The 26,454-nt window shown below is 41.7% G+C and overlaps 1 protein-coding gene across 14 annotated transcripts in view; it reads left to right on the top strand.

The window, feature by feature from the left end:
* Nucleotides 1-11,793: 11,793 nt before the first annotated feature.
* The window catches only part of TASOR (transcription activation suppressor), a 60,516-nt gene continuing 45,855 nt past the window's right edge, over nucleotides 11,794-26,454 (top strand). For 12 of the 14 annotated variants that reach the window (XR_010155619.1, XR_010155618.1, XM_016941342.4 and 9 more), the window contains exons 1-5: nucleotides 11,794-12,435; nucleotides 21,391-21,536; nucleotides 23,414-23,506; nucleotides 24,971-25,043; nucleotides 25,325-25,416. Coding sequence is in view for 10 of the 14 variants with exons in the window: in XM_016941342.4 (XP_016796831.1) it covers nucleotides 12,105-12,435; nucleotides 21,391-21,536; nucleotides 23,414-23,506; nucleotides 24,971-25,043; nucleotides 25,325-25,416 (735 nt within the window). In the remaining 4 variants the exon portion in view is untranslated. The remainder of the gene's footprint in view (nucleotides 12,436-21,390; nucleotides 21,537-23,413; nucleotides 23,507-24,970; nucleotides 25,044-25,324; nucleotides 25,417-26,454) is intronic. The other 2 variants (XM_063806850.1, XM_063806849.1) reach the window with 1 other exon arrangement.

The following is a 26,454-nucleotide window of genomic DNA, read 5'->3' as shown; positions in this document are numbered from 1 at the left end:
TCCTTCTTACTTACAGAGCTCCACCAACCACAACGTGAAGTTAGTATAAATTTAGATCTTTGTTCAGATGACAATGGCAGTGGTGTAAATGACTCTATAACTGCGTCTATACTGGCCAGTCAGCTGATAGAAGAAACCATCACTTCCAATTCTTAAACCCTATTGATTTCAACTAGTCTTGAATTTGGCAAATGAAGCTCATCTATTTTTCAAATGCAGTAAAAAACACCTGGAACTTGTATAAATCTCGTAACAGGCATTTGAATAGATGCACTCTAATTTATATTTTGAATAAATACAGATTTCCATATAATGGATTCAGTTTGCTTAAAGCAAGATATACCAGTAAACATTTAATGGGGATAAATCCAAATCACGTTATGTGAGACATCAGCAATTTTTCTGCCAGAGAATATCAGATAGTCACTTTATCCTCAGGAGTCAAAAACATATTTATTTATTTATTTATTTATTTAAGTCTAGCTCTGTCGCCCAGGCTGGAGTGCAGTGGCGTGACCTCAGCTCACTGCAAGCTCCACCTCCTAGGTTCACGCCATTCTCCTGCTTCAGCCTCCCAAGTAGCTGGGACTACAGGTGCCCACCACCACGCCTGGCTAAGTTTTTTTTTTTTTTTTTTTTGTATTTTTAGTAGAGATGGGGTTTCACCCTGTTAGCCAGGAGGGTCTTGATCTTCTGACCTCGTGATCCACCTGCCTCGGCCTCCCAAAGTGCTGGGATTACAGGCGTGAGCCACTGTGCCCAGCCCAAAAACATATTTAGTAAACACTTACTGTGTTCCAGGCACTGTGGTGAGCCCTGGGGATACCATGGTAAGCAGAACCCAGACATTGACCCTCAGTCCATGGTATGGCACAGACTGTAGTTAGAGAGACAGATTTAATTAAATAGTCCCACAAATGAGGGAGTAATTACAAATTGAGGAAATTGGGAGGTAAATGGTCTGAGTAAAAGGAGCAAAATTCTGTAAGAGCATCCAATGGGGAACTCGACCTAGAATGGGGGGCCGATTATGAAAGAAGTTCAGACAAGGAAGTGAAGCTTCAGCCAAAGGAAGTGCAGTAGCTTACTGGAACTGGAGAAGAGGGTGGCACGGGGAAGAATAACATCCCACACAGGAAACATATCATGTGCTGAGGTTGATTGCATGGCCAGGGAGTTTGGCAAGCGTGCCAGACATAGGAAGCACCAAGGAGGAGCTTAGGGAAGTGAAGTGCAAGATGGAAAGGCAGGCAAAGGTCAGAATCAGTAAGGGTCCATTGTCCACATGAAGAATTCTTATCTTTGTCCCTGGAATAATGAGAATCCATAGAAAAGTTTTGTTTTTGTTTATTTCATTGAAGAATAACATCACAGAATAAAATGCAACTCTATGCATACAGTTCAATGAATACTTATATGTGTATGCCCCTGTCTGTATAACTACCACCCAGATCAAGATACAGAGCATTCCCATCATTCCAGAAAGTTCCTTCATGTCCCCTTTGAGTCAATTACCTACCACCCCCACTCCAAAAAGGGAACCACAATTCCTTTACTACCATAGATTATTTTTGTCTGTCCTTGAACGTCATGTAAATGGGATCATACAGTACATCTTCACCCCCACAAGGGAACCACAATTCTTTTATTACCATAGATTATTTTTGTCTGTCCTTGAACGTCATGTAAATGGGATCATACAGTACGTCTTTCATTTAACATTATGTCTATGACATTAATCCATGGCATTGCATGTAATAAAGTCTTAGAAGGGTTTCACTCAGAAATGAAACAAAACTTAAGTGACAGCTCTTGACTTCTGAGTTTAGCTGAGGTTTGTGGTTACCAGAGTCAGCTGTGTTGGTGAGAGGACACTTGCTTCTTGTTCATTGCTAACTATATTCTTATTTTCAATTGAATTTCTCCCTTTTGTTGCTTCTCCTCATTGCATGGAAGTTTTTCTTCCAGTCATTAACCAGGAATCAACTTCAACATGGTTTCTTGCCAAACTAAGAGGGTCTTTTTCAGGCTTCCCTAGTGTGTCCGGAATTGGTGGGTTCTTGGTCTCACTGACTTCAAGAATGAAGCCGCGGACCCTTGCGGTGAGTGTTACAGCTCTTGAGGTGGCGCGTCTGGAGTTTGTTCCTTCTGATGTTCGGCTGTGTTCGGAGTTTCTTCCTTCTGGTGGGTTCGTGGTCTCGCTGGCTCAGGAGTGAAGCTGCAGACCTTCCCAGTGAGTGTTACAGCTCATAAAAGCAGTGTGGACCCAAAGAGTGAGCAGTAGCAAGATTTATTGCAGAGCGAAAGAACAAAGCTTCCACAGTGTGGAAGGAGACCCGAGTAGGTTGCCACCGCTGGCTCGGGCAGCCTGCTTTTATTCTCTTATCTGGCCCCACCCACATCCTGCTGATTGGTAGAGCCAAGTGGTCTGTTTTGACAGGGCGCTGATTGGTGCGTTTACAATCCCTGAGCTAGACACAAAGGTCCTCCACGTCCCCACTAGATTAGCTAAATACAGAGTGTGGACACAAAGGTTCTCCAAGGCCCCACCAGAGTAGCTAGATACAGAGTGTCGATTGGTGCATTCACAAACCCTGAGCTAGACACAGGGTGCTGATTGGTGTGTTTACAAACCTTGAGCTAGATACAGAGTGCCGATTGGTGTATTTACAATCCCTAAGCTAAACATAAAAGTTCTCCACCTCCCCACCAGACTCAGGAGCCCAGCTGGCTTAACCCAGTGGATCCTGCACTGGGGCTGCAGGTGGAGCTGCCTGCCAGTCCTGCCCCTTGCGCCCGCACTCCTCAGCCCTTGGGTGGTCGATGGAACTGGGCGCCGTGGAGCAGGGGTCGGCGCTCATCGGGGAGGCTCGGGTCGCACAGGAGCCCATGGAGGGGGTGGGAGGCTCAGGCATGGCGGGCTGCAGGTCCCGAGTCCTGCTCCGTGGGAAGGCAGCTAAGGCCGGGTGAGAAATCGAGCGCAGCGCCGGTGGGCTGGCACTGCTGGGGGACCCACTACACCCTCCGCAGCCACTGGCCCGGGTGCTAAGCCCCTCATTGCCCGGGGCCGGCAGGGCCGGCCGGCTGCTCCGAGTGTGGGGCCGCCAAGCCCACGCCCACCCGGAACTCCAGCTGGCCAGCAAGCGCCGCGCGCAGCCCGGGTTCCCGCTCGCGGCTCTCCCTCCACACCTCCCTGTAAGCTGAGGGAGCCGGCTTTGGCCTTGGCCAGCCCAGAAAGGGGCTCCCACAGTGCAGCGGTGGGCTGAAGGACTCCTCAAGTGCCGCCAAATTGGGAGCCCAGGCAGAGGAGGCGCCCAGAGCCAGTGAGGGCTGTGAGGACTGCTAGCACGCTGTCACCTCTCACTAGGACACACCTAAGAAATATTTGCTCAATGAGTAACCAGAAAAACCCTTTGGGGAAAGAGGATGACTCCTTGGAAGTAGAATTATTGTGGCTCAATATATGGAGGGAATGACAATTTCACATTTTTTAATGCATCTGAATGGACAGTGGAGTTGTAACCTTGTAATATTTTCTTCATCCATAAAATGAATCAAACTAATTAAGATCCTTAAAGTTCTATGAATTAGACGTTAGTGGTACTTTTTTGTTGACTGGACTTTATTATCTTTACTACTGTCTTTAAATGAAAATGTTAAAAAACAAAAAGCCTCCTAGCTGTGTGACCTACAAGGCTCAAGATATATGTGAGCATCAAAAATCACATCTTTTGGCCAAGCATAGTGGCTTATGCCTATAATCCTAGCAATTTGGGATGCTGAGGCAGGAGGATTGCTTGAGCCTAGGAGTTTGAGACCAGTCTGGGCAACACAGTAAGACCCCAATATCTACAAAAAATAAGAAAATTAGCCAGGTATGGTGGTACACACCTGTAGTCCCAGCTACTCGGAGGCTGTGGCAGGAGGATCAATGGAGCCCACGAGGTCAAGGCTGGGTGAGCCATGACATGACAGAAGGAGACCCTGTCTCAAAAAAAAAAAAAGAATATATATATATATATATTTTTTTTTTTTAACCTGTCTTTTACATGAAAAGTATGAAAGGACATAGAGGGAAAAGTCTCTCCCATCTCTATCTTCTAGCCCCTGTTCCCTCTCCATAGGCAATCAATATTGCTAGCTACTTATGTAGGCTTCCAGTAAAGTTTTATGCAAATAGATGTAAATATTTGTATATATTTCACTGTATTTCCCATTTTTTGATATAAATACTAACCCTCTATTCATCCTGTTCTGCACCTTATTTTTTGTTTTTCTTTTTTTTTTTTTTTTTTTTTTTTTTGAGATGGAGTCTTTCTCTGTCACCCAGGCTGGCGTGCAGTGGTGTGATCTTGGCTCACTGCCATCTCTGCCTCCTGGGTTCAAGCAATTCTCCTGCCTCAGCCTCCCGAGTAGCTGGGATTACAGGCGTGCACCACCATGCCTGGCTAATTTTTGTATTTTTAGTAGAGATGGGGTTTCACTATGTTGGCGAGGCTGGTCTTGAACTCCTGACCTTGTGATCCACCTGCCTTGGCCTCCCAAAGTGCTGGGATTACAGATGTGAGCCACTGCACCCAGCCAGTTTTTTTTTTTTAAACATTTAGCACCTAATGAGCTTCTTTATTAGAAAAATGGGAATAATGTGAGTACTTACCTCGTAGCGTTGTTGTGAAAATCAAATGAGTTAAAATATACAAAGCACTGGCCGGGTGCAGTGACTCACACCTGTAATCCCAGCACTTTGGGAGGCCGAGGTAGGCAGATCACGAGGTCAGGAGATCGAGACCATCCTGGCTAACATGGTGAAACCCCATGTTAAAAACACAAAAAAATAGCCGGATGTGATGGCATCGCGCCTGTAGTCCCAGCTACTTGGGAGGCTGAGGCAGGCAGCAGAATCGCTTGAGCCTGGGAGGCAAGAGGTTGCAGTGAGGTGAGATCGCGCTGCTGCACTCCAGCCTGGGTGACAGAGCGAGATTCCGTCTCAAAAAAAAAAAAAAAATACACCCCCCCCCACACACACCCCCCCCCCCACACACACAGCACTTAGAAAATGCCAGGCAAGCACTTAGAAAATGCCAGGCATGGCTGGGCGCAGTGGTGCACGCCTGTAATCCCAGCACTTTGGGAGGCCGAGGCAGGCAGATCACCTGATGTCAGGAGTTCAAGACCAGCCTGGCCATCATGGACCCCGTCTCTACTAAAAATACAAAAATTAGCTGGGCCTGGTGGCGTGTGCCTGTAATCCCACCTACTCGGGAGCCCAAGGCAGAAGAATTGCTTGAACCTGGGAGGTGGAGGTTGTAGTGAGCCGAGATTGTGTCATTGCACTCCAGCCTGGGCGACAGAGCAAGACCCCTCTCAAAAAAAAAAAAAAGAAAGAAAAAAAAAGAAAGAAAAAGAAAATGCCAGGCATATTGTAACCTCTGTATTAGTTTTATATTACTGCATAACAACTAACACAAACCTGGTGGCTTAGAACAATACTGTATTAGCTCACAGTTTCTGCAGGTCAGAAGTCCAGGCATGGCTTAGCTGGGGTCTGTGCTCAGAGTCTCACAAGGCTAGAATCATGCAGCTGGGCTGCATTCTCACCTGGAGACTCAACTACAAAAGGGTTCGCTCCCAAATTCCTTCAAGTTGTTGGCAGCTATAAAACTCATGGCAGCTTGTTTGTTCAAACCCAGCAACAGGAGAGAGTTTCTGCTGCTTGGAGTCTCTGACCTCAAGGAATGCCTAGTCCTCCCCACCACCTTGAGATATAATTCACATATTATAAAATTCATCTTTTTAAAGTATATAGTTCAGCCGGATGTGGTGGTTCACGCATGTAATCCCAGCACTTGGGGAGGTCGAGGTGGGTGGATCACGTGAGGTCAGGAGTTCAAGACTAGCCTGGCCAACATGGCGAAACCTCATCTCTACTAAAAATGCAAAAATTAGCTGGGTGTGATGGCAGGTGCCTGTAATCCCAGCTACTCGTGAAGCTGAGGCAGGAGAATCACTTGAACCCAGGAGGCAGAGGTTGCAGTGAGCCAAGATGGCACCACTGCATTCCAGTCTGGGTGACAGACTGAGACTCCATCTCAAATAAATAAATAAATAAATAAATAAATAAATAAATAAATACAGTACATAGTTCAATGATTTTAAATATATCCACAAAGTTGTGGAATTACCACCACTAATTCCAGAATATTTTCATCACCCCAAAAAGAAACCCTGTACTCATTAGCAGTCAGTCCCCATTCCCCCCTCTCTCTAGCCCCTGGTAACCACTAATCATTTTTCTGTTTCTATGGAATTTCCTATTTTTCATTTCCATATGAACAGAATCTATAATATATCGCTTTTGTGTCTGGCTTCTTTTACTTAGCATAATGTTTTCAAGGTTCATTCATGTTGTAGCATGCATCAGTGCCTCATTCCTTTTTATGGCTGTATTCCACTGTATGGACATACCTTTTGATAGATACTTATTTCCAATCCTTTGCTATTATTAACAACACTAAAGAATATCCTTGAATACACATTTAGAATGTGAATGAGTACATCTATACCATATACATTTCTAGAAGTAGAACTGCTAGGTCAAAAGGTTATGCATCAGCAATATTGATAGTTATTGCTGAGTTATGCTATTTATATCCTGTCTTTTAAAGTACTGTTTGAGGAAAGGAGATGAAATGACATAGTGGAAAATGCACTGAGTTTTGTATTTTGTTTCAAGAGAAGTTTAATATATTGTGGTTATTAACGGCATGGGGCTTTGGAGGCACAGTGCCTGTGTTAGAATCTTGGTTTTGCCACTTACACTCTAAATGACATTAAGTTAATTAACTGCTCTGCCTCAGTTTTTTTCATCTGTAAATGGAAATAACATTAGTACCTTCTCTGGGCATTGATGAGACTACACCTGTAACACTCTTAGAACAGTGTCTGGGCTGGGCGCAGTGGCTTACACCTGTAATCCCAGCACTTTGGGAGGCCAAGGCAGGCGGATCACCTGAGGTCGGGAGTTTGAGACCAGCCTGATCAACATGGAGAAACGCCGTCTCTACTAAAAATACAAAAATTAGCTGGGCATGGTGATGGGTGCCTGTAATCCCAGCTACTTGGGAGGATGAGGCAGGAGGATTGCTTGAACCCGGGAGGCAAAGCTTGCGGTGAGCAGAGATCATGCCATTGCACTCCAGCCTGGGCAACAAGAGCGAAACTCCATCTCAAAAAAAAAAAAAAAAAAAAAAAAAGAACAGTGTCTTGACACATAGAAAGTACTCAATAAATGTTACTAGCTTGCTATATGATCTTGAGTCATTGTCTTTTCCTATTTTTATTTTTTTACTTTTTTGAGACAGAGTCTCACTCTGTCACCCAGGCTGGAGTGCCATGGCACAATCTCGGCTCACTGCAACCTCCGCCTCCCAGGTTCAAGTGATTCTCCTCCCTTAGCCTCCTGAGTACCTGGGATAATAGGCATGTGCCACCACGCCAAGTTAATTTTTTTTTTTTTTTTTTTGAGACAGAGGCTAGCTCTGTTGCCCAGGCTGGAGTGCAGTGGCACAATCTCGGCTCACTGCAACCTCCGCCTCCCAGGTTCAAGCGATTCTCCTGCCTCAGCCTCCCGAGTAGTTCGGATTACAGGCGCCTGCCCCCATGATCAGCTAATTTTTGTATTTTTAGTAGAGACGGGGTTTCACTGTGTTGGCCAGGCTGGTCTCGAACTCCTGACCTCTTGATCTGCCCGCCTCAGCCTCCCAAAATGCTGGGATTACAAGCGTGAGCCACTGCACCCGGCCTTAACTTTTGTATTTTTAGTAGAGACAGGGTTTTACCATGTTGGCTAGGCTGATCTCAAATTCCTAACCACAAGTGATCCACCTGCCTCGGCCTCCTAAAGTGCTCACGGCCTACAGGCGTGAGGCACCATGCCCGGCCTCTCTTTTCCTATTTTTAAATTGTGGAGTTGAAATTGATTATTTTTATGTTTCCAAATTTTAAAAGGCAATTGTGGTCCCTGGAAATTTAATTTTACACTATTTTATACTGTTCTCTAATATTCCTTGTGCTGCTGCTTTGCCCATTACTGATAACAGGAGACAACTACAGGCTTTATACTTAAAAGCATAAACTTTTGGTAGCTCGTGCTTCAGAACTATGTGCATCTGTGGTACTCACCCCCCCACAGATATCTATATACATAAACATATATGAATACCTAGATGGGTATCTTCTGTATGTCACTGTGTTAGTTTTCCTGAAATAGGTGGGATTCAGCAAATTTATACCCCTTTTCTGCCCCTCATGTTTCTGACTCCTTACTTTACCTTTAGGTCTCAGCTTAGCCATCACCATACATCCTAGTTTCAGACGCATTCCCCACTGAACAGCAAATTTGAAGAAGGTAACCCTGTTCATTTGCTTCAAAATGACATCCTTAGTAGGTAGCAGTGCTTAGTCCCCAATACATAAAAAATATTTCTAATAGTGAACATTAGTAATGTTCTCCAGCTGAACTGAAATTTTTTTGCTATCTACAATAAATGAATATGTATTTAAAATTATATTTTAGAGACTCCTAATTTTTTTATACCTTATAAGGCATAATATAGAAAATCTGATTTCACTAATTTTTTTTCTTTTATTATGATTATTATTATTTTTGAGATGAAGTCTCTCTCTGTCGTCCAGGCTGGAGTGCAGTGGTGCAATCTTGACTCAATGCAACCTCTGCCTCCTGGGTTCAAGAGTTTCTCCTGCCTCAGCCTCCCAAGTAGCTGGGATTACAGGCACCCACCACCATGCCCAGCTAATTTTTTTTTTTTTTGAGACGGAGCTGTTGCCCAGGCTGGAGTGCAGTGGTATGATCTCAGCTCACTGCAAGCTCCGCTTCCCGGGTTCACGCTATTCTCCTGCCTCAGCCTCCTGAGTAGCTGGGACTACAGGCGCCCGCCACCATGCCCGGCTAATTTTTTGTATTTTTAGTAGAGACAGGGTTTCACCGTGTTAGCCAGAATGGTCTTGATCTCCTGACCTCATGATCCAACTGCCTCGGCTTCCCAAAATGCTGGGATTACAGGTGTGAGCCACCACGCCTGGCCCATGCCCAGCTGATTTTTGTATTTTTAGTAGAGACAGGGTTTCACCATGTTGGCCAGGCTATTCTCGAACCCCTGACCTCAAGTCCACCTGCCTCGGCCTCCCAAAGTGCTAGGATTATTTATTTATTTTTTTAAAATAGAGACAGAGTCTCACCATATGGTGAAGGCTGGTCTTGAACTCCTAGGCTCAAGTGATCCTCCAGCCTTGGCTCCCAAAGTGCTGGATTATAGGTGTCAGCCACCACACCCAGCTACATTTCATTAAAGTTTTTTTTTTTTTTAAATAAATGTTGATTTGGAATGGGAAGCAATTTTTATCTTCACAAAATTTAAGATTCAACCTCTGTGGAGGGCTAATGGTTCTGTCTAGCCTTAGTTTTAGGTACTCTTTACTAACAACCTGTGATTGCTTTATGCATAGCCTACGAGCTTACAAGTAGAGTTGCCTTTTCTTGAGTGGATAAGTGGTGGCATTAGCATGCAATTAGTTGTTTTTGTTTGTTTGTTTTTAATAGAGACAGGGTCTCACTTATTGCCCAGTCTGGGCTTGAACTCCTGGGCTCAAGTGATTCTCTTGCCTCCACCTCCCGAAGTAGGATTTTGACGTGAGCCACACCTGGCTACAATTAGTTATTTTTGAATTTGATAAAAATGAGCTTTTAGGGATGCCTTCAATGAATCAACAAAAAAGAAAGTTACCAATTTGGGACTGCAATGTGAGTTTCTGATCTTCTGTACTCTCTTTTAAATCAGGTAAAGCCCTTCCCCCAACTAAAAAACTTTTTCTTAAAATAATGTATTTTCCCCTCAACCTAGACCTCAGTTTTTCATTTAAACATATTTTTAAAATGTGTGTGTGTGTTTTGAGACAAAGTCTCAGCCCAGGGTGGAGTGCAATGGTGCCATCTCAGGTCAGTGCAACCTCTGCCTCCCGGGTTCAAGCAATTCTCAAGCCTCAGCCTCCTGAGTAGCTGGGATTACAGGCATGTGCTACCATGCCCGGCTAATTTTTGTATTTTTAGTAGAGATGGAGTTTCACCATGTTGGCCAGACTGGTCTCCAACCCCTGACCTCAGGTGATCTGCCCGCCTCGGCCTCCCAAAATGCTGGGATTATGGGCGTGAGCCACTGCGCCTGGCCTAAAATGTGTTTTTAAACTATTTACTAATAATGGATTTACACTCTCTTTCGTATGATTTACTAAATTGATTCGAATAGGTTGGGCAATTCATGTTTTTTTTTTAATATCAGCTGTTAAACAGTGGTAATGTTTATTAGAGGACAAAAGAATCCAACTTTCGTGTTGCCCTTAGGAATGCTCTTTAAGCCTGGGGCTTTATTATGATGATAATTTGGTCTGTAAACTCCTTGGGAGACAGTTTGAGACTAGAGATCTGGGTCTCAAACCTGATCCTGCTGCTTGGCGACCCTCAACAAAATGTCAGCCCTCTGTTGCTTCGTCCATAAAATGAATAAAAGTGCACAGCTGCTGTGAAAATTAGGTCTTAGAGAAGCAGTCAGTGCAGTGCTTAAGTACTTACTGGGAGAGTTAAATAGACCCGGTTTCAAATCTTCGGTTTGTTACCATAATTTGTCCAGTGTCTTGCAACGCTTCTTTCAAATTGTGCAAACTAGTATCTACCTCATGTCTGTTGCTGTGAGGATTAAATGGAGACAATGCACGTAAATCACTTGTCCAGTCCGTGTCTAGCACATAGAAAGCACTCAGTAAATATTGGCTGTACTCACGATAACCCGTGATAGTTTATACTGATAAGGTAGAAACTACTATGTAAAGGGCTCTTAACTATGAAGTTGTTCCCTTTATGGGAGAGCGACGACCTGCTGTGTATTTTTTAATGTGACCGCAAGTTTATTTTTTCTTTAATATACATTTACTATAGGAAAACGTTGATGAACGTTCCAGTGGAAGAAACAGTAGAGTTAGAGGTTTATCAGTGGCCAGATTTTTAACAGAAGTAACCATAGAAAGGGAACAAATGGAGGCCAGGTGCGGTCTCCATGGCGTGGGGGGGGGGGGGGGGGGGGTGGGGGGTGGGGTGCGACTAAATGAAAAAAATGGGAAAAGTTAACAGCCTCCTCCCCTCAAACTCCCCAGAACCAAATCCTGTTAACACTAGGTTGTTAAGTCCCATCAGAGGATCTCAGGTGAAAGTGCTTGCTGGAGCTGTGACACTTGGTCACACCCTTTGAGATAAAAGAGAAGGCCGGGTGCGAGTAATCTATCATAAAGATACAAGATCCGGAGAGAATAGCAGGTCGCAAAGGCTGTCGAGGCTTTTAGGCTATTACCGCCTAGCCCATTCTTTTATCTCCTCTCCAGGTTTTTGTACACATGCAAATAGTTCATAAAACCGAGATCGTCCCGCATGCACTGCTCTGAAGCCCGTTTGGGCCGAGATAACTCGTGCGCAGAGGAAGGGTTTTGCCCACAAATGGGCGACGCCTGCGCTCCGGAGAAGAGGCCAAGCTAGTCTCCCTCGCCTGCAGCGCGGCGGGGGAATCCCCGGGAACCCGAAGATCGCCAGGGGCCCACGCATTCCGCAGGCCACGGCTGCGGCGTCGAGGTCCTCGCGGGGCGTTGCGGTCGCCCCTTTTGGCGGGCTCGGGCGCCCCGAAACTCCGCCCCCGGGCGCGGTATATCCGCACTCGCGGAGGCGGGTGCCGCGCTCCCATTGGTGGAGTGGCCCGCGGTGGCCCCGCCCCCTCCCGGCCCCGACGCGCGCACGTTGAGTGGCGGGGGAAGGCAGAAGAACTGCCCGAGCGAGGAGCGGCTCCGAGGACCGGGCAGCACGTTTGGGGTGCCCGCTACAGGGCCCCCCAAGAGGCTGCCAGGTCGGGAGCGCAGCCTGAGGCCACGGGGGGAAGGGGGTGGGTGGGCTGAGAGCAGCTCGGCGGCGAGACTGGCCCGCCGCCCCTTCCCCCCACACCCGTCGACCTTGTGGGCAGAAGCTTCCCAGAGCTCCTTAGGCCGGCGCGATGGCGACTGCTGTGGAGACGGAGGCCTGTCAGCCGACGGATGCGAGTTGGGAAAGTGGCGGCGGCGGAGACGACGAGATGAAGCAGGCGCTTCCGGAGCTTGAGTCCTCCCCACAAAATGGCGGCGGCGGCGGCCTCAACATCGCTGAGCCCAGCGGCGGCGCTGGGCCTGAGGAGAACGCGGGGGCCGAGGCCGCCCAGAGCCTCAGCCACGAGCAGCCTCAGGACTCCTCTGAGGCGGGCGCGGCCGCCCTGCCCAGAGGCCCCGAAGAGCCCGAAAGGCCTGTTAGGAGGAGTTTTCAGATCCCCAGGAAGAGCAGAGAAAAGAAAGGTGGTGCCTCCCCTTCTTCTCAACCCCCTCTCTCTCTCCCCTCCATCTTTTCATTAGAATCTTTCTATCTCCTCTTCCCACACCCATCCGAGATACGTAAACACGCATGCAGCGCCGGCCGCCTCTCCCCTCACCGCCACGGCCGCCCAGCTGCCGCGTTTGGTGCGAGAGAAAGCGGTGGAACCACGCTCCCCTGCTGCCCCTCCCCGCGGAAGTTGGAAGTAGCTCAGGTTTGAAGCTTGTCCGTAAGGCTGCAGCTCCCAGAGAGGAAAGATGGTGCTCGGCGCCCCTCCCTCCCAGCCCCTGAAAGCAGAGAAGCCGTTGTGTCCTCCTAAGGATGCTTCTGAGAAGTCTCGCTATGGAAATAGCCCGTGGCCATGGATTCTGGGGCTTTCTCCAAGGCCATTGCCAATGTTCTGAGGACCATGAGTGCTTCTCCCCGTGGAAATTCTTCAGTTCTGTGTGTCTACTTGAAATGTGCTTGATGTCAGCGTCCTCCCTTATTTAGAAATCTCTATTAGTAGATGTGATCCATGCACACTGCTGTTTTCCATCACACTTCATTTCCATGTAGATTTTTCCCCCTTGTTTTTGAAGCGTTAGATTAAATAGGTCTCTCTCTCTTTAAATTCGAACTTAGTATTGTTTTTCTTATATTTGAAAAGAATGGAAAGGTAGGTTCTTGGAGCAGTAATTTCCCAATGGAAAAAAACTAATGAGAAGTTACCTTATTCTCAAGAGTCACCAACTTGGTCTTCTAGATGGTAGAACTTCAGGTTAAAAAAAAGTCCAGTCTTAGTTTTTGGAACCCATATGGAAACAGTTACATTAATTACTTGTACCTTTAAAAAATCTTAATGCCATATTGTTAATATGGAGTCAGAATTCCTAGTGGAGGTCAAAATTAGTATCGTTTTTTGTTATTGGGGTATTATTTTTTAACTATCCAGTAAATTTTGGATATTCTGAATTTAGACAACTTCCTTTTTGCCCTACTGTGTGGTTAGGTTTTCATTATTTACTTTGGAAAATAATAGGATTTGTTTTTTTCCCGTATCTTTTCCATCCATCTGGTGTAGAGTCTTGGCTGTAGCATTATACTGACTTTCCATAAGCATCACCAGTTCCATTTGCACTACTGGAATTGTTTGAGCCTTTTATTGGAAAAATACAAATAAAGTTCATTTGTTTGGATGGCAAAGCCAAGAAAATACTTGGTGTGAGAAACCATGTTGACAAAGATGAAGTTAACCTTTGGAAATTAGCATGAGGAATGTTTCTAGAACTATCTTTTGAGTTAATGTAATTTTAGGGTTCAGAAAGATACTTTTAAAGGTCAAGACTCAGTTCTTTTCGTGTATTTAGTTAAAATTTGAGATGTATGATTATAGTCGGTATGAGAAAAGTTCCCAGTGTAATCAATTGGTAGAGAATAGGTAGGAAGTACATTCAAATGGGCTCTGGTTATGAGGTAGGAGGTGGAACTATTTTTTTTCTTCACAGCTTGATAAAAGCCGTTTGAAATCTATTTTTAAGGTTTAAGTGCCTAAGAATATGGACAAACCGTGATTTTTTTTTTTTTTTTTTTTACTGTTTGTTAGGACCAGAAGATTGGCCTAGAAACTCTTCAAAATTTAGTTTGAAATGTGGGAAGGCAGTAGGAACTGGAAAGGCACTGTGTTTGTGTGTTTTTTTTAAATTAGATAAAATCCAGAGATTGTTGTAAAATAGACTTCAGTTGAACATACTAAAAGTGGAAATAATTGAGGGATTAGGAAATATAAATCTAGCTGTTGTCCCCCATAGTCTTGTACCTCTTGGGTAAAACTTGTATTTTCCATTTTTACTTACAGACAAAAGTTGGGAGGAAAATATATCGCAGTGGACTTTGTCATGATTAGTGAAAATGAGCAATTTTTAACTTGTGTAATTATTTATGCCCTGAACACCAGCTGTTCAAATAGTAAAATAGCGATTTAAATAGAACTTTAAAAAATTAAATAAGCAGCTATTTTACCACCATGAATTTTATCTTGTTCAAGCTGAGAGAAGTTAGTGGTTGCTGATAGAATTTAATACATAAATTCAACTTTATTAAAAAAAATTCATAAACAGTGTAGGTTCTGTTGCATTCATATTTTAATATGGTAGACCTTTTCTTGTGACTGTGCTTTTCCAGTGAAATTTAAGATGAGGACTTAAATATTTTAATACCTTAAAGGTCACTGCTATGCAAATACAACTTGACTCAGAAAGTTCTTTTTTTGGTCTTGCCAGTAGTGTGACATCCAAAATAACTGCCATTGTAATTGAGTAATAATATTGGCAAACACTTGTATAGTGCCTAATAAGTTGTGGGCATTGTTCTAAGCAATTTACATACATTGACTAAATCTCAACAATGTTTTGTGGTAGGTACTATTCCCATTTTACAGATGAGGAGACTAAAGTACTGAGAAGTTAGGTAACTTGCTTCAGGTCACACAGCTAAGTTGTGGAGATGGAATTTGAAGATAGTTGTAGAGTACTTTTAGTACTATAAAAAAGAAAAACCTTGCTACCCAGTTTGAATAATCTAAGGGTTTAAGTTAGCTGCTTTTGACCTGACCTGTTAGTAACAAAAACTGTTCCCCCCCCCCCCAATTAAATATAGAAATATTTAGTATGTTTTCATCCTTGGGGAATTTTGACATTCAGAAATTATGTTTACTATCAACATTTGGTTAGTACTGACATACTAAGTGCGTCTTTGACGGAAAAGGTATACATTTTACTGTTTTTGATGTATGTTATTTATTGGCTGAGGCATGATTCTTATATTTAACCAAATTGTAGAATTTAACCAAATTGTAGAATTGCATTTTGTTGGTAGATGTTTCACTATTGCCTTCTTTAAATCTAGTGAGTCATAAAAAGTAAATTAAAATTGGTAATTGCATTTGATGTAATTTTTCCCTCCAGAGTTCTTGGGAAATGGAGTAGCGATGATTCACTTTCTGGAAAACGTTTATTGGTTAATGTTTTTGTAGGGTCCAAGGGAGTCTCAAAAATTAATTGCGCTCATGCACTAAGTTTCCATACTGGTTTAGTCCAGAAGTAATGGCTAATTCTCCTAACCTCCATCTTCCCCCACAAAATTTTCACTTGCCTTTTTGAAGCCATTGGAGCCAAGTCTCATTAAGAAAATTTCCATGGTATTTCATTAGTTGTATATGGATGAGTGGGTTCTGAGAACAATAGCTCTCTCCATACATAATAGCAAAGTAATCAAGGTAAAATTTACTTTGAGCTATCCTCAGTCCAAAAAACTTTGTTTCGTATTTGTACTCTTGATTCCTGCCAGCATATTCATTTCTAATTGTACACTATGTTCAACCTTGTTGATGTAGAGATGAAGTACCCACTCCTAAAGTATTGTCTGTGGTAATTTTTTTTAGAATGAAGAAAAGTGATTTTTAAAAAAGATCTTACTGTGAAGAACAAATGGATGGAGAGTGGTTGTATTATAATCATTAATAGGCGTCAGCTGTGAATTCAGAGAAAATTTCAGATCCTCAGCCTCTTCTTGCTAATTATTTCGTCATCTTCTATGTATTAGTTACTTTAAATCAGACAATTGTTTATTTGTACTTCGTATGACCCATTTGTATGTCTTTTTTTTTTTTTTTTTTTTTTTTTTTGGAGTCAGAGCCTCTGTTGCCCAGTGTTGCAATCCCGGCTGACTGCAGCCTCTGCCTCCTAGGTTCAAAGGATTCTCCTTCCTTAGCCTCCCCCAGTAGTTCGGATTACAGGCATGTGCCACCACGCCCAGCTAATTTTTGTATTCTCCTTAGAGGTGGGATTTTGCCATGTTGACCAGGCTGATCTGGAACTCCTGACCTGAAGTGATCCGCCCTCCTTGGCCTCCCAAAGTGCTGGGATTACAGGCATGAGCCGCCACGCCCAGCCCCGTTTGTATGTTTTGATAGGAATGGTATGTCTTTTAAGTTTAGCTTTTTTAAATTTATGTATATATGATAATATTTTTTGTGATACATGTATACATAATACAAAAAGATCTGCCTTAACACCAAACAAATTGGTACAACTAATTGATGAAGATGTTCTTTTGATTAAGGAACAAAGCTGTTTGATGACCTAAATTATATATCAATGCCCACTGCCTTTATAAATACAACCTTCAAATCTTGAGTGTGGGCTGGGCATGGTGGATCATGTCTGTAATCCCAGCACTTTGAGAGGCCGAGGTGGGCGAATCACGAGGTCAGGAGTTTGAGACCAGCCTGGCCAACGTGGTGAAACCCTGACTCTACTAAAAATACAAAAAATTAGCTGGGCCTGGTGGTGGGTGCCTGAAATCCCAGCTGCTCGGGAGGCTGAGGCAGGAGAATAGCTTGAACCCAGGAGGTGGAAGTTGCAGTGAGCCAAGATCGCGCCACTGCACTCCAGCCCGGGCAACAGTGCAGAACTCCATCTCAAAAAAAAAAAAAAAAAAAAAAAATCATGAGTGTGTTTTGTATGATACTAGTAATAAAAAATATTTGATGATAGTATGGCTAAGAGTCAGGAAATTTGAATTCCAGTTGAAATTCTATGATACTATCAGTTTCCTTGTTTGAATTATAAATCTCTAAGTGCCCTTCTAAATCTGCTCTTCAGTCTCGTAAAATACATCTATAATTAGTTTGTAAGTAGGGAAACCTTGTGTGATCAGTAATCAACTTAGCTGTTCTTCTGACAGGCATTTAATGGAAATCGATTAAATAAGCAAAATTACACATTTCTTAATGTGTGAAAGAACTTCTATTGCTACTGCTGTTAACCTTTATAAAACAAAGGGTGTTACGACTCTTGGCCCTGTTGTCTCTAGAGGAAAATTAAAATCAGAAAAAATTAAGAAATTTGAGAGAAGATAGGAAGGTAGAGCAGTATTAGAACCAAATTCTTTGTTCTTTTATATTAACTTCCTGTGTCTAAGTGTTGTATATGATTTCTAGTCTATAAAGTGAGGAAACAGTCATTTTTCTAGCTCTTGACATGATTGGACATTGTATGTCTAATACCCATATGCACACACATCATATATTTCAGGATACAAGAAAGGGAGCTTAACCACTTGAATTTGAATCCCAGCAGCTTGATTCATTCATTAACCCTGTAACCTTGGGCCAACTCAAAGGCTACTTGTCTCAGTTTCAATTGAGAAACGGGCATGTTGAACTTCATAGTGTAGTTTTGATGATTGAGATGATATATGTAAAGCTCTTAGTACAGTATTGAAGGTGGTACTTAACCACTAATGGTTAGACAGTAACTGTCAATCTAGAGAACAGTGTATTGAATACTGAGTTCCCTGAGTGAAATGGATGATTCATATACATAATGCTTTCCCTATTTGGATAGACACAGGGTTGTTTATTATTACTACCTCAAATAGTGACCCATAATTGAGATTTTTGACTTAAATATTTTCTTTAAAAGGAGTGACAGGATGCATTGATCGAGATACATGTAGTGTTAAATGACCTCTGAGGACATAAAATAGACTACCAGAAAATGTACATTCAGAACATGAACTTAATAAATTTTCTGAACTGCTGTTAGCAGCAAGTTGACTTGAAATCCTTAAAAATAGTTGCAGGATAATTTTATTATCTTAGAAATTATCACCAGAAAAAATGAGAAATTATAACCGGCCTAACGAAGCCACTGAGGCATTTGCAATACAAAATAATTAGGATACAGATATTTATTGTTAGAGCTAAAATGCTTTTTCCTTTTCATTTGCAATAATTTTTTTCCTGTCAGCTGTCATTTTTAGTACATTGGACATGACTTGGACATTGCTTTAGAGTCAACTGGAAATGTTAAGTACTTTGAGAATAATTTGGATGTCAACTTTTATGCAGATTCATGATTTGACTAATTTTTTACTTACGATTAGATTAATGGTAGAAATTGTATTGGGTAGCTTAACTAATGAAAATTTCTTTTATGTAGACTAACATTTCATAGAAATTGGCAGCCATGTGATACCTTTTTTTGTGTACATTTTATATATCTGAAGTCATTTTGTTTAGAAACAAAATCGTGTAAAACCCAACTTTTAAAATCATAACCCAACTTTTAAAATCATGCTTGGCCCACTTTGGTTGTGAAAGCATATAAAGACCTCCACATGCTGCTTTCCTTGCCAAGTTTTTCACAGTTTAATTGGGGACAATTATCACAAAGATAAGATGTTTTTGTCCTACGTTCCATAACACAGGTTTGAATGAAGACAATATATGCCTTCTACCCTCTTTTCTGAGCTTTCATTTGTGTTTCGTATATTACTGAATTGTTGAATTTGTGAAAGAGTCAATTTTAAATCACAGTCATTTAGTAGTAGAATATATTGTTACCATTTTTAAAGCTCTTGACAAAATTTCTCATTTTCTTGACTACTTAATATATTTAGGGCTGGCACTCACAGGTCTAGCTACTGGGATATGGGAAACACGAGTAATGAGCAAGGCAGGTACAGTTCCTGCTCTCATGGAGCTTACAATCAATAGGTTACCGAGCATATTCGTCTGCTACAAGTTTGATTATAGGACACTTTGTGTTGAGTAGTCTTGTTCTATTTGAGTACTTGTTTGAGCTTACTCCTGTTTATTTTTTAATTGTATTGGTATAACTGTTGACTATTTTTTTCGTGCACAGTTCGAAAATAGTGGTAACCATTTGTTTGTACACATTGTGCCATTGAAAACTACGTTTTTACAGACACTTACGTAATATATACATGCTTTGGTAAATGAATGGATGAATGGCTCTGTCATTTGACATGTCTTTTAAAGTCTAATAATCATGTATAAAAAAGATAACAGTTCGCTGCATCTGTTACCTTTAGGAGTATGTACAAGTGGAACATTATGTTTCAGTAGTGACCTGTTTTGACTGTTACATTCTTGACCCTTATTAAATAGTGTCTTGAAAGAAATTAAGGTAATAGAGAATAACATAGTTTCTATGAGTAGTTCTCTCTACAGTGAAAAGTGGTTCCTTTTTGATTTGGGGAAATATATATATGTATAGACTTTTAGGTGTATTAGTAAATTAAAGTATTTTGTGCATAAGATGGAAATTTGAGGTTACTAGACCAGTAATTCTCAAGAACTAATTGCATAGTTGATTTAAATGTTTTAAAAATTAAGTGGGGACTGGGCACGGTGGCTCATGCCCGTAATCCCAGCACTTTGGGAGGCCGAGGCAGGTGGATTACCTGAGGTCAGGGGTTCGAGACCAGCCTGGCCAACATGGTGAAACCCCATATCTACTAAAAATCTAAAAATTAGCTGGGCGTGGTAGCAGGCATCTGTAATCCCAGCTAGTTGGAAGACTGAGGCAGGAGAATCGCTTGAACCTGGGAGGCGCGGAGGTTGCAGTGAACCGAGATCGTGCCACTGCACTTCAGCCTGGGCAACAGGAGCGAAACTCCATCTCAAAAAAAAAAAAAATTCAGTGGGATGTAGAATGGTTGGGGATGTGGAGGATAAAAACTTAAATGTCCTGGCTGGGCAAGGTGGCTCATGCCTGAATCCCAGCACTTTGGGAGGCCGAGGCAGGTGGATCACGAGGTCAGGAGATCGAGACCGTCCTGGCTAACACAGTGAAACCCCGTCTCTACTAAAAACACACACACACAAAAATTAGCCGGGTGTGGTGGTGGGTGCCTGTAGTCCCAGCTACTTGGGAGGCCGAGGCAGGAGAATGGTGTGTACCTTGGAGGCAGAGCTTGCAGTGAGCCAAGATTGTGTCACTGCACTCCAGCCTGGGTGACAGAGCGAGACTCCGTCTCAAAACAAACTTAATGTCCTACTATGTGTCAGATGCTATGCTTAGAGCTTTTTCCACTTGTTGTCTCGTGTGGCATGTGGCATATAGTGGTTATTAGTGTAGCTGGAGTTTGCCGTTTTACATATGAGAGAGCTGAGCTATATAAGTAATTTATTTACCCGCATATTACTCCAAGCCAGTAGTGCTAGGTCTGGTATTTGTGTCCAGCTTTGACTCTAAAGCCCCAAATGTTTTCATTTTACTAAGTTGTCATAATAAATGTTCTACTACTTTTTGTGGATTATACAAGAAGCCACGTGAGTGCAGCATTTTATTTTTATTTTTGAGACAGGGTCTCGCTCTGTCTCCCAGACTGGAGTGCGGTGGGAGAACGTGGCTCACTGCAGCCTTGAACTCCTGGGCTCAAAGGATCCTCCTGCCTCAGCCTCCCAAGTAGCTGGTACTACAGGCATGCACCACCATGCCTGGCTAATTTTTTTTTTTTTTTTAATGGTTTGTAGAGACAGGGTCTCACTGTGTTGCCCAGGCTGCTCTGGAACTCCTGAGCTCAAGCAGTCTTGCTGCCTTGGCCTCCCAAAGAGCTGGAATTACAAGCATGAGCCACCAAGCTTTTTTTTTTTTTTTTTTTTTTTTTTTTTAACTTAAAGACCAGTGTGTCAGTAACAGCATATTTTGTTACTTCACATAACGTCTTAAATGCTTTTATGGTCTCATACATGGTATAGGTAGTTTGCTGAGATACACAGTCTGAGACATACTTCAGTGTAACATAAAATAGGAGCTAAGTTGAGTATAAACACAGATTCTTTTAAGAGTCTTTAAGCAATTTAGGTTGCCTAATATAGCATGCCTAAGGTTTGCAAAATTGCACCTTCCTTGTCTATGTATGTAATGCCAGATCCTCATTGTTGAAGGAACTGGTGTATGTAGGCAACTAGTTTTACGTTTTTTTTCAATGAGTTAATAAGTATCTCTTTTGCGTATCACAAAGTAAGATAGCCTTGATGCCTTTTTTCATGGTATTTAAAGTTACATTAACCCACAAAAATATAAAAAGCTATATTTAAGATGGAGTAATGTTAAACATTTTAAATGTTTGTTTTTTTATTTTAGCACTTTTCCAGCCATTAACTCCAGGCTCTCGAGAATTTGAAGATGTTGTAAATATTCTCCATTCTTCTTACCTTGAACCAACCTCAGTAACAAATTTTAACTACAGACGTGCTTGCTTGGTACACAATGAGCTTTTGGAAAAGGAGGTATGTTTTAAATTATACCTACTGTAAGATTGTTTTCAGAACCAGTTAACAGCCTGGGAAAAAAATGTTCTCTAGAAATACTAAAATTTTTAGGAAAACCAAATCACAAAGGGAAAACAAGTTTTTTTTTTTTTTTGGAGACGGAGTTTCACTGTTGTTGCCCAGGCTGGAGTACAGTGGCGCGATCTCGGCTCACTGCAGCCTCTGCCTCCCTGGTTCAAGCAGTTCTCCTTGCCTCAGCCTCCAAAGTAGCTGGGATTACAGTCATGTGCCACTGCACCTGCCTAATTGGGAAAACAAGTTTTAAATGACATCTCTTTTCCACCAGATGTTGCTGTAGCATTACATTTATCTGCTGTGTTAAATTGTTACTAATATGCAATTATGTAAAATAACTTTTTAACTGAAAATCTTAAGTATAGAGATAGCTTACTAGCTAATGGTTCAATTGTAAATTCAGCTGAGCATGGTGGCTCATGCCTGTAATCCCAGCACTTTGGGAGGCCGAGATGGACGGGTCGCTTGAGGCCAGGGGTTTGAGACCAGCCTGGCCAACGTGGCAAAACCCGTCTCTACGAAAATTAGCTAGGCGTGGTGGCACATACCTGTAATCCCAGCTTCTTGGGAGGCTGAGGCAGGAGAATTGCTTGAACCCGTGAGGTTGCAGTGAGCTGAGATCGCGCCACTGCACTCAAGCCTGGGTGATAGAACAAGAACTCTGTCTCAGATAAATAAGTAAATAAATAAATTGTGAATTAGTAGGGCTTTTTGCTCTTTGAGTATTGTACATGTTAATTAAATGCCTAAATTGGAAGGTAATTAATGAAGTCAAATATATGGGTGTGTTTGTTTTTAGGACATGCTTAATTTTTTCCACAATTATTGCCTGGTGGCTATATTAGGATTTTATCATTAGTACATATTCTTAGTGAAAAAGTTCAAACAAAGAAGAATAATTGAGCATGTTAGACAGTGAACTTAAGTTTCATGTACAAATTAGAATATTTGAGTTTTGATTTAGGAAAAGCCAGAGTGTATAGATGTTTTGAAATATTTGATGCATAATGATTTCCGATGGACCTGAAATACGAATTTTTTATTTTTGCAAGTTGGTTAACCAAGTGGTACCAGGATTTAATTTTGAAAGGTTCCCTAAAGGGCACTGAATCCCAGAGAAAATTAAAATCTTAGTAGTTTCAATTGATGTGGTTTCATGGTATGGTAGCGATTATTTGTTAATTTCATATGAAAATTTAGTCTGAAGATACATTAGTTATTAAAGAGCAGTAATAGCCTGAATATAAAATGTTAGCTATTTTATATTTTAAATGCATATCTATTTTATAGCTAGGAAAGCCAGTGGTTTAGGATAACTTAATAGTTCCAACTAGTTAGAAAAAGTCACTCTTCCATCCTATAAATATGTATGGAGCACATCTTATGTGCTTGGCATTGAGAATACAGTTACAGAGAAAAGAAGCATTTTTCTTGTCCTAATTGAGTTTATAGTCTAGAAGTTGGTCATTCAGCAGATTTATTAAACCACCTGTTGGATGCAGTGTACCATGTTAAGTAAAATGGAAGATACAAAGATAATTAAAGCATGAATTTATAATCTATGGGAGAGTTGGAATGTGGTAAAATTATAAGATAAATTTAAAGATTGGTGAGCATTAGATGTTTATTTGACTATATTAATATTATATATAAAGAGCCAGTTAAAATAGGGGAAAAACTGAAGGACAGAGAGTATAGAGAGATAGAGATTATTTTTCCATTTTGGTAGGTGTGAGATTTCTTGGAAAAAAAAATAAAACTTGTAGCTTGAAAAACATAATCACATGCTAAGTAGTTGTTATAGTTTTAATTTCATTTAGTTTACAGAAAAGCGAAGAGAACTGAAGTTTGATGGTCGTTTAGATAAGGAACTTTCAGAATCCTATGCATTTCTGATGGTTGATCGATACCAGGTGAGTTAACGCATTTTATAAAAAACAATTTGGGGATGTTTCCATTGTAAGTTACTAATTTTGTGATTATTCAACAGTATTCTTGACAATTATAGACTTTTTTGATATATAAGTGGAATACATGATTTAATGGGGCAAAATGTTTATTGTTTGTAATTTGTTTTTCAAATGTACTCAGTTTTTTCTCTGACCAGTCCTATTTTCTTCCCCTAGAATGTGCTTGATAACAATACTTTTCTCTTTATTTATTTATTTATTTATTTTTTTCTGAGATGGAGTCTTGCTCTGTCACCCAGGCTGGAGTGCAGTGGCGTGATCTTGGCTCACTGCGACCTCTGTCTCCTGAGTTCAAGCGATTCTCCTGCCTCAGCCTCCCAAGTACATGGGGTTACAGAAACACCCCCCCACACCTGGCTAATTTTTGTATTTTTAGTAGAGACGGGGTATCACCATGTTGGCCAGGCTGGTCTTGAACTCCTGACCTCATGATCCACCCACCTCGGCCTCCCAAAGTGCTGGGATTACAGGTGTGAGCCACCACGCCTGGCCTTTTTTCTTTATTAAGAAGACTGTCTTCTATATTGTTGATTATATGTGAGATTATCTTCTATATTGTTGATTCTATGTGCCTGGAACCATTTTTCCTTTTTTTTTTTTTTTTTTTTTTGAGATGGAGTCTCACTCTGTTGCTCAGGCTGGAGTGAAATGGTGTGATCTCGGCTCACTCACTGCAACCTCCTTCTCCCAGATACAAGTGATTCTTGTGCCTCAGCCTCCCGAGTAGCTGGGATTACAGGACATGCCACCGCACCTGGCTAATTTTTTTGTGTTTTTAGTAGAGTTGGGGTTTCCCCATGTTGGCCAGGCTGGTCTTGAACTCCTGACCTCAAGTGATCTGCCTGCTTTGGCCTCCCAAAGTGCTGGTATTATAGGCGTGAGCCACCATGCCTGGTCTGTTTTTTCCCCTTTTAATCGAAGATATTTAGGTGGAATAATATTTTGCTGTTTCTAATTCTCTTTGAAAAGTAATGGTTATATATATTGAGTGGCAGGAGTTAAGAGTATCTGTCACACCTGGCATGAAGAAAAATGATTGAAAAGTAGCCAGGCATGGTGGCGAGCACTTGTAGTTCTAGTTACTTGGGAGGCTGAGGTGAGAGGATCACTTGAGCCCAGGAGTTCAAGGTCATGCCACTGCACTCCGGGCCTAGAGGGCAGAGGGAGACCCTATCTCTAAAAAAATTAAAATGAAGAAAAATGGATTCTAGATATGGTTACTTTGAGAAGTGTAAGTCAGTTTTACATTAATATTTATAAAGTGGCAAATATATAAGATTTCTGTGATCTAGAATGATACATAGTTAAGAAGCTTTGTTTTTATTTAAACCAAGTTTATAAAATTATTTTTTCATGTTTTAAATGTTGTTATGACTGCAAGATGAAGTATTTTTTTTTTTAATTTAGGTTCAAACCATATGTGAAAAAGGATTACACGTGGGTCAGTCCAAAATAACAATTCTTGGCAGTCCTTCCATGGGTAATCTTTTTTCTTTTTAAATATAAATATCTACTACTAAGTTGCTGTCTAAAAATACATTGTCTCGTAATTTCACTGCAGTTGTTATTAAATTCATGCTTTATTATGTTCCCAGAAAAAGACTAGTCATAGGTTCTGAAATGTAAGATCAGTTTTATCTTTTGTTTCTGATTTTTGAACACCTCAAATTGATGAAGGATAACTTCTTAAAAATGTCTTATTTTAGTCCTAGTGATTTTGAAAAATATAATCAGTTTCCTTAATTTTTCCGTCTTTTCTAGGTGTCTATGTTTCTAGGTATGCTGATTTATTACAAGCGAATCCTTTGGACACGGGGGCAACGGGTGATGTTGTTATTTTTAAAATAATGAAGGTAATTTAAACTTACACACTTCATGTATGAAAAACTACACTTGATTTGGATTTTAATTTTTAGATGATGCTGTTTTTAGGAGATTGTTTAAAAGTTCATGCTTGTTAGTGTTTGGTAGTTAAAGATACTTTTGAAAATGGTTTATTTGCCATCTTTTTTTGTGTGTGTGTTGTTTTTTGTTTTTTGGTTTTTTGAGACGGAGTCTCGCTCTGTTGCCCAGGCTGGATGGAGTGCAGTGGCGCCATCTTGGCTCACTGCAAGCTCCGCCTCCCGAGTTCATGCCATTCTCCTGCCTCAACCTCCCAAGTAGCTGGGACTACAGGTGCCCGCCACCAAGCCCGGCTAATTTTTTGTATTTTTAGTAGAGACGGGGTTTCACCGTGTTAGCCAGGATAGTCTTGATCTCCTGACTTCGTGATCCACCCGCCTCAGCCTCCCAAAGTGCTGGGATTACAGGCATGAGCCACTGCGCCTGGCCTATTTGCCATCTTTGAGCTAAGCTAACCGTACTTAAGAGTTTGTTTTCCTTTCCAAAGAAAGGAATGTAGAGAGTAATATGTTGGTAATATGATTTATATTAGTGAAGAGTATTATGAATGGAGTTTCTATTTACTTGTTATTAAACAAGTTCAAATGTTTTTTTTTTTTTTTTTTTTTTAGTGATTAGCTTTTTCTTACTGCTTCAAATTTGGTAAAAGTGTTCTATGAGATATTATTTTATTTATTTTTTGGAGATGGAGTCTCACTCTGTCACACAGGCTGGAGTGCAGTGGCACAATCTTGGCTCACTGCAACCTCCGCCTCCCAGGTTCAAGCAGTTCTGCCTGCCATAGCCTCCTGAGTAGCTGGGATTAAAAGCGTGCGCCACCATGCACTGCTAATTTTTGTATTTTTAGTAGAGACGGTTTCGCCATGTTGGCCAGGCTGGTCTCGAACTCCTGACCTCAGGTGATCCGCCTGCCTTGGCCTCCCAAAGTGCTGGGATTACAGGCCTGAGTCACCGCGCCCAGCTGTTCTGTGAGATATTAAAGGGAAAAA

This window comes from Pan troglodytes, chromosome 2 (genome assembly GCF_028858775.2).
Source record: "Pan troglodytes isolate AG18354 chromosome 2, NHGRI_mPanTro3-v2.0_pri, whole genome shotgun sequence".
Lineage (NCBI taxonomy): Eukaryota > Metazoa > Chordata > Mammalia > Primates > Hominidae > Pan > Pan troglodytes.
Note: the sequence above shows the minus strand (reverse complement) of the source record. Positions and strands in the feature narration are given on the sequence as shown.